Source organism: Zootoca vivipara, chromosome 5, assembly GCF_963506605.1.
Source record: "Zootoca vivipara chromosome 5, rZooViv1.1, whole genome shotgun sequence".
NCBI lineage: Eukaryota > Metazoa > Chordata > Lepidosauria > Squamata > Lacertidae > Zootoca > Zootoca vivipara.
In genome coordinates this window covers 48,745,412-48,757,582 of record NC_083280.1, presented here as the reverse complement: position 1 = coordinate 48,757,582, position 12,171 = coordinate 48,745,412, and the positions used below count along the sequence as shown (strand labels likewise).

Genomic DNA, 12,171 nt, shown 5'->3' with positions numbered 1-12,171 from the left:
TGGGTGGTTATTGTGATAGTTTTTAAATGCATTTATGCTCGTTTGGTTAGTTCGTTAGCCACTTTGTAAAGGTTATTTGCTTGGGAACGCAGAACATAAATATTTAGTTTAAAAATAAAATGAGCTAACAAATAAACTGAAGCTCTCCGAACAACTTGTTCACATCCTTAGACACAGGGATCCTCTAAAGCAGGGGTGTCAAACTCAAATTCATCGGGGGCCGCATCAGCAGTTTGGTCACCCTCAAAGGGCCGGTTGTATCTGTAGGACTATGTGTCCACTCTTTATTATCATAAATTATTGTCACTGCATTCAATTATTACTGTTTTTTGTAATAATGTAAGTAATAACTAGCTCTGAAAGCAGAAACATAGTCAGAATAATGGCAAGTAGATATTCAAATGTACAATTATTGTACAATTTATTGAAAAATGATTTTTGGTAACTGCACTGGGTGGTGGAGGCTCGCTAGGGTTTCATGCAGGACCTTTGCAGAGCTACTAGTACCTGGAGATGCTGGGGTCCTTCTGCATGCAGGACAGATGTTCTGCCAGTGAGCCACCACCCTTCACCAAAGGGACTGGCTGAGGTTGACTCACTGGAGCTGCTCTCCTGGTTCCAGGGTTTAAGGGCCAGAAGTATAAAGCAGCATCCTATGTTTCTGAGGAGAAGGAGGGGAGGGGAGGGGAGGGAGGGAGGGAGGAAGAAAAGAGGGAGTGGGAGGGAGAGAGGAAGGAAGGAAAGAGGGGAGAGAAAGAAGAGTAGGAAATAAGGAAGTGAATAAAGAAGGAAAGAAAAAGAAAGAGGGAGAGAAGACGGAAAGGGAGAAATAAGGAAGGAAGTAGAGGGAAAGAAAGAATAAGAATGAGGGAGAGGAAGAAAGATGGGAATGACAGAAGGAAGAAAGGAAGGAAGGAAGGAAGAAAGAAAGAAAAGAGGGAGCAGGAGGGAGAGAGGAAGGAAAGAGGTGAGAGAAAGAAGAGTAGGAAAGAAGGAATAAAGAAGGAAAGAAAAAGAAAGACGGAGAGAAGACAGAGATAAAGAAGGAAGGAAGGAGAGGGAAAGAAAGAATAAGAACGAGAGAGAGGAAGGGAGAAAGGGAAGGGGGGGTCGCCGCCTTGATTCAGCGCCAGAAAAGAGCGCGACAGGACCCAGGGGCAAAAAGCATTTCCCGTGCAGCGTGAGGCAGCGGGTGTCCGTTTTAGGAGAAGCGTGTAAAGCCTCAGAGTTGCACGTTCGTGAGGCTGAGCCGTGGCAGGAGGAGGAGGAGGTGAGGCAAGAGGAGGAGGAGGAGGAGGCGGCTTGCCGGGTCGGTGCCCGGCAGCGCCATGCGGAGAGTCCCGAGCCTCTGGGACGCAGCAGTGCTCTGTAGCACTTTGAATCCTCCTCCTCCTCCACACGGCGCTGCTGGGTGCTTTGTCTGTGCTTCAGCAGCAGCAGCAGCAGCCATTTCCAGGCGCCGAGCCGTGGCAGAAGGAGGATTCAAAGTGCTACAGAGCACTGCTGCGTCCCAGAGGCTTGGGACTCTCTGTGCGGCGCTGCTCCAGCCGCCTTTCTACCCCCCCCCCCGGCCCCAGCTGTTTGTCGGCGCTTTGCCGGAGCGGCGCTTCAGCAGCAAGGTCCCGCTGCTGGGTCCCGCTGGCTGGGGCGCTCGGTGGGCCACATGACGAGGTCTGGCGGGCCGGATTTGGCCCCCGGGCCTTGTGTTTGACACCCATGCTCTAAAGGGTACAGCCACCAAAAAAATGTCCCTTTACAAACAGTAATTCTGTATAAGAGTTCAGCTTCTGTCAGCTTGATTTCCACTATGATGAGACATTGGGCAAGACCTGAGTCACATGAAAAGAAGTACAGTAGGTCACATCTCCTCCCAAACCCCTGAACAACCTCCGAGAGCTGCCCCCATACAAAGGAATAAAAAATAAAGCAGGCGCCATGTAAAGTAGTAATTTGGGAATATCAAGAGCTGCCACATGTTCAGATCTAATTCGAATTTAAAAATAAACAATGCCTTAAAAAAAGTGCTTATTTGAGATTAAGGGCCAAACAATAAACAACATTTGTCAGATATTTAAACAAGGGTACTTAACCAGGATCCTTTTATTTTGGATAAGAAAGCAGCCCAATCTGGAACATGCACCTGGGTCCAGATTCAGGAGCCACAACACTTTTGTCCTGAAAATCACAAATTTCTGGCTGATTTGACCCTCAAAGTGTTGTTTACTGCAAGCAACAACTGGGGTGGGAGACAGTAACCAGATAAGGAGTGACGTTCAGCAGAAACCAGTGTGGAGCCCTGATCTAAGCCAGGCACATGTTCCAGATCAGGATGCTTTTTCTCCAAAATAAAAAAGAAGCCAGGTTAAGCACACTTGTTTAAATATATGTTATTTGCATGCACCTTTTCTATATCAGTGCCTCATTAATTGTTGTAAATGTAATAAATGATAACTATGTGATTCTTTATCTCTGAATTTGTGTTTATTTAGCATTCACCAATCTATCCAGGGTTGCAGCAAGTTAGGCCTGGAAAGTACCGGTAGATACTGTAAAATGTTTTATCTCCTTTATAAACATAGCAGCTGTCTTACATGGAACTGAGTGTCCTTCTACGTATGGATGTTTCTTGTGAAGTGTGCCTCTGAAGAACAATGATGGAGGAGGAGGAGGAGGACAGAAATTTAAATCTAGACAAAAACCTGTTTAAATTATTAAAAACCTATACTTATCTATAGCAAACCATTCCCAAAAGAAGGTAGAAACGGGGAGAAAAAGCACAGACAGATGAGTTCAGAGGTTGGTGTGTAGCTCTTGAAATAACTAAGAGGTGTGTGACTGCTACAATCTGCTTGAAGATGATTACATTTAATCTCTAACTGAAATGAAACAAAAATTCTGCTGAAGACTGAATTAAAGACAGACAGGCAGACTTTAGGACCACCAGCCCATCTACTCTGTTGTGCTTATTAATTTCAAGATTTATGCCCTGACTTTCAGGCAAATGTTTCATGCTGCTAACATTTAAAATTTCATGCATCCAATGCACACCTATGGTCCACTGGAGCCAAGTGCTGGATGTTGTAAGGAAAACTCTTGTCAGTTTTCACATTCCACCCCCCCCCCTTACGATCTTTACAAGTCTCTGGGAAGGCATGTTGAACCTTAATGCAGGAGGGACATCAACAGTACTTGGAATGATGCCTGAACACACATATAATGGTGTCAATATCTAAGTTACGGTAATCATCTGCAATGGCAAAACCTATTAGCAATTTCACTATTCAAAATCCTTGTGTGGGCTGCGATCTAAATCTGACAAGCAGAATCTTGCCTGCAAAAGCTAATGCCAAACAAAAGTTCTTAGACTAACCTTGAACTTACAAGGGACTAAGTTGATCACTCCCTTCCTCAACTGATCTGTTTGGATCAGCTGAGTTGGGGGAGGGGGAGCTGTGTACTTGTACCATGTCCATGTGTCTGTGTTTCTGTGTTTGTGTATACATGGTGTGTGTTCATGCTTGCAAGAATGTGGGGTGGTGACACCCACCGCTGGCATGGAGCAGGGGATGCAAAACCATGGATGCGGGGGAGGTATGTAACAACCTGGGTTGAGCTCTACTATATATATATATATATATATATATATATATATATATATATATATATATATATATATATATATATATATATATATTGTTCCTGTATATTCAGCTGAATGAGACATCAGCCTCCTGCAGGTTATCCCCAACCTATTTAAAACTCAGACTGATGCAAGGGCCGGCCTCAGGGGATCGGGCCCGCGATTGGCGGCCACCGCTGTGGCGCACACGATTCCGCTCTCCCCGCCTCAAGGGCTGGCCTCAGGGGAGCGGGCCTGCGATCAGCGGCAACTGCAGCGGCGCATGCAATCGCACTCTCCCCACCACCGCTGGGCCTCAGGGGATCGGGCCCGCGATTGGCTGTCGCCGCTGCTGCGGCACACACGATCGCGCTCTCGCCTCCGCCGCTGCAAGGGCCAGCCTCGGGGGGTCAGGCCCACGATCGGCGGCCACCGCTGCGGCACGCGCAACCACACTCTCCCCGCCGCTGCTGCTGCAAGGCCTCGGGGGATCGGTCCCTCACTGCCCCGCGCCTGGCGCCGTCACTGCAAGGCCGGCCTTCTGCGCCTCGTGGGATCGGGCCCTCACCGCCGCCACCGGCCTCCCGCCGGCCACGCCACCTGGCATAGGGCTGGATAGGGCCCTTGCCACCGCTGCCGCCGGCCTCCCGCCGACCGCGCTTCCTGCTGATCCGGCCCTATGGCCGGATCGGGCCCTCGCCGCCACCGCCGCTCAGCCGGCCTCCTGCTGCCCCGCGCTCGCTGCCCCTCGCAGGCCTCCTGCTTGCCTTTAAAGTGCCTTTTTAAAGGCCCTGGAACGAATTAATCCGTTTCCAATGCATTCCTATGGGAAACATCGTTGCGACTTACAAATGTTTCTACTTACGAATGTGCATTCGGAACGGATTAAATTCGTAAGTAGAGGTTCCACTGTATATTTACCTGCCTTCAATACTGATTCTCAACAAATGTGGCTGGAGATTTGGGCACAGAATGGCAAGGGACAAGTCCAAATGCCTGCATTGGATTACCCTGGACTAGTCACGCTCCCCAAAACGTGAAGCCAAAAAATAAAGATATTTAGCCACATATTTACATACCTATGGTGTCTGGAAGGTCCAGGAGCTCGTTGTGCTGTAGGTCAAGTTTGGTGATCTGTGTACAATTTCCAATCTCCTTTGGAAGATGCTCAAGCTGATTGTGTGCTACATCCAGTGTTATGAGGTTAAACAACTCACCTAAAAGTGCACAAAGATACATATATGAAAAAGTCATTCTTCTGCCCAGGACTAAACAGTGCAGATGCAAAAGGCCACCTTTAAGGCATGCATGGCATTGTCAAGTTTCAACCTCTAATCCCAACCCACACAATTTCACAATTTCTCTTCTCATTGTAACATAGTAAAGTAGGGATAAGAATAGTAATTGTATGGTGCTGGTATTCTTCCCAATAAAAAGAACATGCATTTTAAATTTCTTCTTTCTGTTTTGCACCAACATGGCTGCTCTTACAACTAGTACTTTTCACAGTACTAAATTATCTTGCTGACATGTTATTTATAAGACAGTTTCCCCCAAATTAAAAACCTGGCAAGAACTGATTAATTTTAATTTAAGGCTGGAATTCTTTGCTTACTTTGCTTACTTACCTGGAGCTAAGTCCCATGAACCTAATTACCGGTACTTCTGATAAAACAACTGATAGAGTGCTTTTCTTAAAAATGTTACAGAAACAGATGCAGATATTGATACTGTGTAAGTAGAACTCTAACAGAAACAGCAAATCTACCATTTCTCACAATGAAGATGAAAAACCTGTCTTATTAAAACACACAGACTTTCTCCTATATATAGACTGCTTAATATTGTCATGCTTTCATTTAAGGAGGTAGGAATCTCACATCTCATTGAGACGCACAGATACGTGGAAAACAGTCGTGTTTGTTTGTTTTTCTTCACTTGAACCAAATCTCCAGTTTAGCTTATATAAAAACAAACTGATAGTTTTTAATTCCCATTTTCCACCTACTACCGGTATGAAACCTTTGTGTTTCACTTAAGGATGGAGATGGATCCAAGTAACTACTCAACTTTATCTTTTCAGAGATAGGGGGATTATTCATCCTACATATTTTCTTTCCAGCAGCCTTAGATGCAACCTGAAACCTGCATATCATGTAGCAGAGCCCCATCTGAATGTCTGCCCCTCCCATGTTCCATCATAAGACTATGACTAAATGGAGACTTTATAGAATCAGCCTGTTTCCTGTCCATCCCATTTTGTTTACCATCTAGCCTGATGGAGCATCTTCCAGAACCCAAAAGCTTGCATGCTGCTTTGAGACACTTTGGTTGGCCGAGTAAAGGTGTTGTCATAATGCAGATTTTATTAAAATAAAAAAATTCCTTCAGTAGCACCTTAAAGACCAACTAAGTTTTTATTTTGGTATGAGCTTTCGTGTGCATGCACACTTCTTCAGATACCAATTTTATTATTTTTCTTACAGCCATCATGGCTACCTTCACTTTTTGTGAACCATGTATGTATGTACAGATGCATTCTTCCTGCCACAATTAACTTGGTGGGGGGAAAAATTGAGACTGCAAGGATGATATGCAACTCTCCTGACCGGCTGCACACTCTCGCTCTCTCTATAAGCAGATTGAAAATTCTAAAACCCTTTACATCATGATAAATCCTGCATCAGATGACAAAGGGAATGGATAGAGAGCTTTCCCTGGGCACGTAAGGAAAAGGACATTATGAATATTAGCAATTCTAGATTTTTGCTTCAATTAGCATTTGTCTTCTGACCTCTTCTCTGAAGTCATCTCCCCTCCATTTTTCTTAAACTGTGCTAGCCCACTGAGGAGTATTATGAGACCTGCACACATTATCCAGCATACTGATTGCATTAAATAATTTTTAGTAACAATAAGATGAGTCAAACTAAGTCAATACAGAGCAGTCAATGACATACGTGTATCTCTGCTAGCAACAGTGTTTATTAATCCTCTTCTAGACTTTCTACCTACATAAAAAGGTAACCTAAACTATAGTTGTAACACCTGAGATTTTAAAAACTTGAAGTATATTTTTAAAATTCTGGCATTGAAAAATATTACTAAGCTTATAGTAAGTACTGTACTAGAATGTCTATTCCCTGATTGATTTTAAAAGTGCCAGTATACAAAAAACAATGCACCTTCATTTTTCTTTTCTTGCCAGCTACCCATGTAAGAACAATTATCTTATTAATTCTGATCAGGAGTCCACTAAGCTCTTAGAAATCCATTCTCATTTCTCTCATTGCTAACATATACAACAGCAAGCTGTCTTACTGGCTCTGGGTTTACCCGGAGCACTGCCCATCAATTGTATCTCATACCTACAATTCTATTGCTGTCTGGTGAAAAACTCAGGAGATAGCACAAGTTACGCTCATCTTATAGAAGAGTGGGAAACCATTTCTTTTCATTAAATTAAATAAGCTCTACATCTCTTGGGCATGGCAACCAACAACTCCCATTACACACCATCCACCCCTTTCTTGAAAAACCTGTCCAACAGGGATGTTCAAAATATGTAGGTCAGCCTTTACTGCAATTTCCCCAAACCACCCCAAATTGAATAATTTTAGAAGCATCTGCTTTCACCTGCTTTGCTACCTACATGTGCACAGCTGTGAAAAATAGAGAAACCTGTCACCATTTCAGTCAGCTGTTTTATTAGAGAATGCATGCATTGAATAATAAAGCTACTTTGTGTAAAAATAAAACCAATTGTATGAAGTGCCTCTAGAAATGTGCAACAAACTAGCTATAAAAGAATGCATAAGGTAAACCTAAGATTACAAGAAGAATGCATTGGATTCAGTCAGAGACACTCCCATTTGTTTCTTCATATTTCTCATGCTTCTTCTGTGACTCACTATAATTTTGAATTTTATCCCACTCTTCACCCTTGCTTCAATGGGATGGAGGATTTCATAGAGAGATATGGAAATAAGCTAGATCTACAATAGGGGATCCCCAATGTTTTCTTCAGGAATGCATAATTCTTAACATTAGCTGTTGGCAGGACTTCCCATTTTTAATTCAGTGCAACACCTCAGACTAAACAGTTCTGAGAAGAGAAAAATAAATCCCCTTTGGTGGTTTCTCTGGCGCCACAGTGGGTATACCAAAATACACAAGCACTGTGTAGTCCTTCCCCCAACAGACACAGCAGAGAACAGTATTTCCAATTGCTTTCCTCAAAGGTATCACACAAAACTTGTCAAAAGGGCAGCAGCAATAAGTCTTGTTCCAAAAGCAAGACAAATATAACCAGCTACCAATAAAAGTGGTAAAGATTAGTCTGATATCACTGAGAAAAGGCAGAGATTAACAGCTAAAGTAAACATGAGCCATTTGTGAGAATCAAGTTGTTGCTTGTTTCTACTGTTCTTTAAATTGTCCACAGATCAGTTCACACACTTTATACAAATTCAACATGACCTAGGCTGAGTTATGCTGCCGCCACAGCAAACATCCTCTAATGCCTAACCATTTTTTACTTAGTTTTGCGCTAGATGTCCACCTTATTTACTTATAGAAACTGCAGAGTGGGCAAAGGTTGGCAAAACTAATACTTGTTTCAAAATTATTCTAAACAAGTGAATGTATTAAGATCACCCTGGCCACAAAAATGGAGGCACCCCTCCCACTGAGGTTTCTATGAGTTTTTAGAGAGTAACTTGCCCTAAGGAAGAGTCAGCAATAAAAAGCCTTCCTAATCCCTCTCCAACTGTTTCCAAGTACAAGAACTGTATAGACACATACACTGCATGAACAGGCATTTTTTTTTGAGTGACTTCAATAATAGAAATGCCATAGGAGTGTATCCTGTTTGCATACACTTCTTTACTTGGTCACTGTATCAGGATAGAGTGCATGGAGGCATCTTCTCTGTGTTGATTAAAATTAAAGTCTCGTAACATTGTCTTAAATCAGAACCACCAGTTTACTTATTAAAAAATAATAATAGAATGAATAAAAGAAGTTTAAGGAAAGAGGCCAGCTGAAAGAAAGCTGAATTTCTTGAACAAAATAAAATAGAAGTGTCTTGAAACACTTGAAGACTAAAAAATTAATAAACTGCAAGCCTAAAGTGGCAGGCACACATACACATCAGCAAGTGGAAATGGAGGGCAGTGAGGTTAGAGGGAAACAAGAGACAAAAAAACCCCCAGTGATAATTACATAAAAGTGGGATAATTACAGCAACAAAGCAAAGTTGGTGACAACACATATATCCTGGTGCATATATCTGTATATAGTTACATAGTTATTTAGGAACTGTTAAAGATGTACATACGGTAGTTTAACTGTAGAAATTTTCACTCTGCATGATACTTCTTCAGGTCTTTATGCTATCCCCATATGGTCTTAATTCAAGAGAGCAGCCAACATAGTCCCTAAACCTCAACCCTCGTAACAGTACTGTTAAATGATCATAGCTTTTTCAGTATTATGGCTTATAGGAAAGGAGTCGGCAATTCATAATTCTTAACCTATTTTTAAAATCTTGAATTTATTCAGGTTCTTAGTTAAAATACTAGCCATGCCATTTTTGCAACTTAAGCAATTTTCCACTCCTGAAAGAAATGTGAATTTATGATTCAATCTTACATTTATGAAATGATTAATTGCAGGCAAACTGATAGTAATTAGATAGCACCAAAACTGCTTTCTCCTAAAGTGTTGTTTGTACCCCAGTTCTTAAGAAGGTATTTCTAACTTTCTCTACTTTTACATATATTAATGATCACCCCCAAACAATAATACTCCTTCTGTCTTAGGCAGCACAGATACACAATCCTTAATACCGTGTTTCTCATATTATAAGACATGTCTTATATTTATTTTTTCCTCAAAAAAACACACTATGGCTTATTTTCAAGGGATGTCTTATTTTTTTCCTCCTCCTCCTGCCGCGGCCAGCATTGCTGCTGCGCCTATCACTATGTCTTATTTTCGGGGTATGGCTTATATTCCTTGAATGCTTAAAAATCCTGCTATGGCTTATTTTATGGGTATGTCTTAAAATATGAGAAACAGGGTATCTAACAGTGTATTTGGGAGCCAAGAAATGGTTCTCTTCTTTCCTCAAGAACTAAGCCTATTTCATGGAGTCCAATACGAAGGAATAAAATTTGTGGGACAATAGTTGAAACCCAGAGAAATATATGAAGTATGGTTCAGTGCTTTAGGAATCTAATGGCCACATGGCATGCATTAATTTGGTGAAGCCCACCCACCGGCAGAATGGAAATCACTTGCACGGCAGATTGAGCATTAGTGGACCCTAGAGAGCAGATCTGGGGGTCCTAGGGAGCAGGAGTTTATTCCTGCAATGGTGGCTCTTGCCCATGGATAACAATTCAATCCACTGTTACATAATAAGATTTAGTACAGCGTTTTAAAAACCACTCTTACCAATTTCTTCAGGTAGTTGCTTGATTTTGTTCTCCCGTATACTGAGCATGATGAGTATCGACAAGTTTTTGATATCCTTTTCCACAGCTGTGATACGATTAAAGCGTAGATAAAGTGTGGTAAGAGACCTTAGCCTGTACACCACTGGAGGAATTTCTCTCAGTTTGTTGTGTCGCAAATCAACCATGCGAAGCTGCTTCAAGTTATCAAGAGAGTCAGGGAGGCTGGTAAGTGAGTTCTCGTTCAGGGCCAGTGTCACCAGATTCACAAGACAGCCCACCTCAGACGGTAGTGACTGCAGTTTGTTTCCATATAAATAAAGTTCCGTCAACTGCGTCAACTCTTTGACAGATGATGGGAGTATGTGTATCGACCTCTTGGCCAAGTCCAAGCGTACTGAGTTTTCTTCCCGACATTTGTTTAGCTCTTTGATCACCTCGGCATTGCTGGATTTCTTGCGAGCACCTGGAGCTGGATTAGGTCGTTTTATTGTATTGTCCACTGAAAAAGCCACACCCGGCTGTGCACTGCTGGAGTCCTTCTTCCCATCTTTGGCTTCTTTCCCTTTGGTCTTAAGCTCTCTCTCTTTGCTTTCTTTTCCAAATCCACCAGATGTCTTGGCCTCTTTCTCCCTTTCCTTTGCCGAAGACCCTTTTGGGTCCTTCTCCTTACAATCTTTTTCTTTTCCAAGATTACTACTCATGGTTCCTCAGTTTAACAAAAAACCACGTGAAATCCAATTTCAATTTCTGTTAGCGAACCTCATTCACCACCCAAGAAATAAGAACCCCCTAGAATGATTCTTTCACTGCTGAACGCACAAGGAAGTCTAGAAGACAAAAACCTTGGCCAAAAGCAGCAAATCTGACGGAACAGTAGCTATCTGCTACATGTTGGTTTCAGAAGTACTTTCTCCCAGCTTTGATATCCAAAGATCCAGCTATTAGAGCTCAGATAATCATAGGATCTTCATTAGAAGCTCTGCAAAACAAAAAGGTAGAAAGGGTAGGTAATATGTTGAGGATTACAAAAAAATGACAGACATGAAATCATACCCCATTACCAACTTTTTCAAACTGGTCTACTGTAACTAAGAGTGTGAGTATGAGTACCTTCTACTTCTGCAACTGCCCCATTGCAGGTTTTATTTATTTATGGAAGTGCTTTTATCTTATGCTGATCTATGCCCCTAATAAAGATTTGGATTGGATTGGTTTAGAAACATTCTAAAGGCAAAGAAGGTGTGATATATTTCCCGAAGGTGTAAAAGGCAAAGAAAAATACCCAATATCTACAGTTCTTAAGCTGACTTATCAACTAAAATGCCAAGGAGGTTCCCCTGCCTTTTTCTGAGCTGATCTTTCCTACTGTTACAGTGAACCACAGTGCTCTGAGAGTCAGCTTGGTGTGCTACCTTTAAAAATGTACACATCTGAAAAGGCAACTGCAGATATATTTGGGGTGCCTAAGTTGTTATGCAACTAAAGTTAGATTTAAAAAACAAACAAATACAATTTATTCCCCAAGCAAAAGCTACCTAACCACCTATTTCAAATGTTCTTATACATCTGTAAATCAAATTACATATTGCCACATAAATGATATGTTGAAGAATACTATGTGTTGATGTTATGGAAGAAAAAGAATGTGGAAAATATTAAACAGCACTTTGTGCCTCTCAGTATAAACACCAAATTTCATTCTTTTGACAACAGAACGTATCACCACTTTCTTCTGCTCTGCCTTATCACCAATATGCTTTTCTATGATGCTTAGGAAACATGTTTGCTTCCTTAAATACTCTTAAAAACCCTCTGCTACATGCATGCTAAGGGGCAGTGTATCTCCACCCAAGTACCAAACACTAGGAACAAATAATGGAAGCCATTTTTTTTATACTCTTAGTAAAAATTCTAGATACAGTACAGGTAGGTAGCCGTGTTGGTCTGCCGTAGTTGAAACAATATAAAAAAAATTCCTTCCAATAGCACCTTAGAGACCAACAAAGTTTGTTATTGGTATGAGCTTTTGTGTGCATGCAGTATATCTGAAGAAGTGTGCATGCACATGAAAGCTCATACCAATAACAAACT

At 41.9% G+C, this 12,171-nt stretch overlaps 1 protein-coding gene across 2 annotated transcripts in view; it reads right to left on the bottom strand.

The window, feature by feature from the left end:
• The window catches only part of SHOC2 (SHOC2 leucine rich repeat scaffold protein), a 50,220-nt gene that overhangs the window by 15,414 nt on the left and 22,635 nt on the right, over positions 1-12,171 (bottom strand). For both annotated transcript variants that reach the window (XM_035132853.2, XM_060274731.1), the window contains exons 2-3: positions 10,079-11,059; positions 4,699-4,836 (exon numbers count right to left, since the gene is read on the bottom strand). In XM_035132853.2, the coding sequence (XP_034988744.1) occupies positions 4,699-4,836; positions 10,079-10,781 (841 nt within the window). In that variant the 5' untranslated portion in view covers positions 10,782-11,059. The remainder of the gene's footprint in view (positions 1-4,698; positions 4,837-10,078; positions 11,060-12,171) is intronic.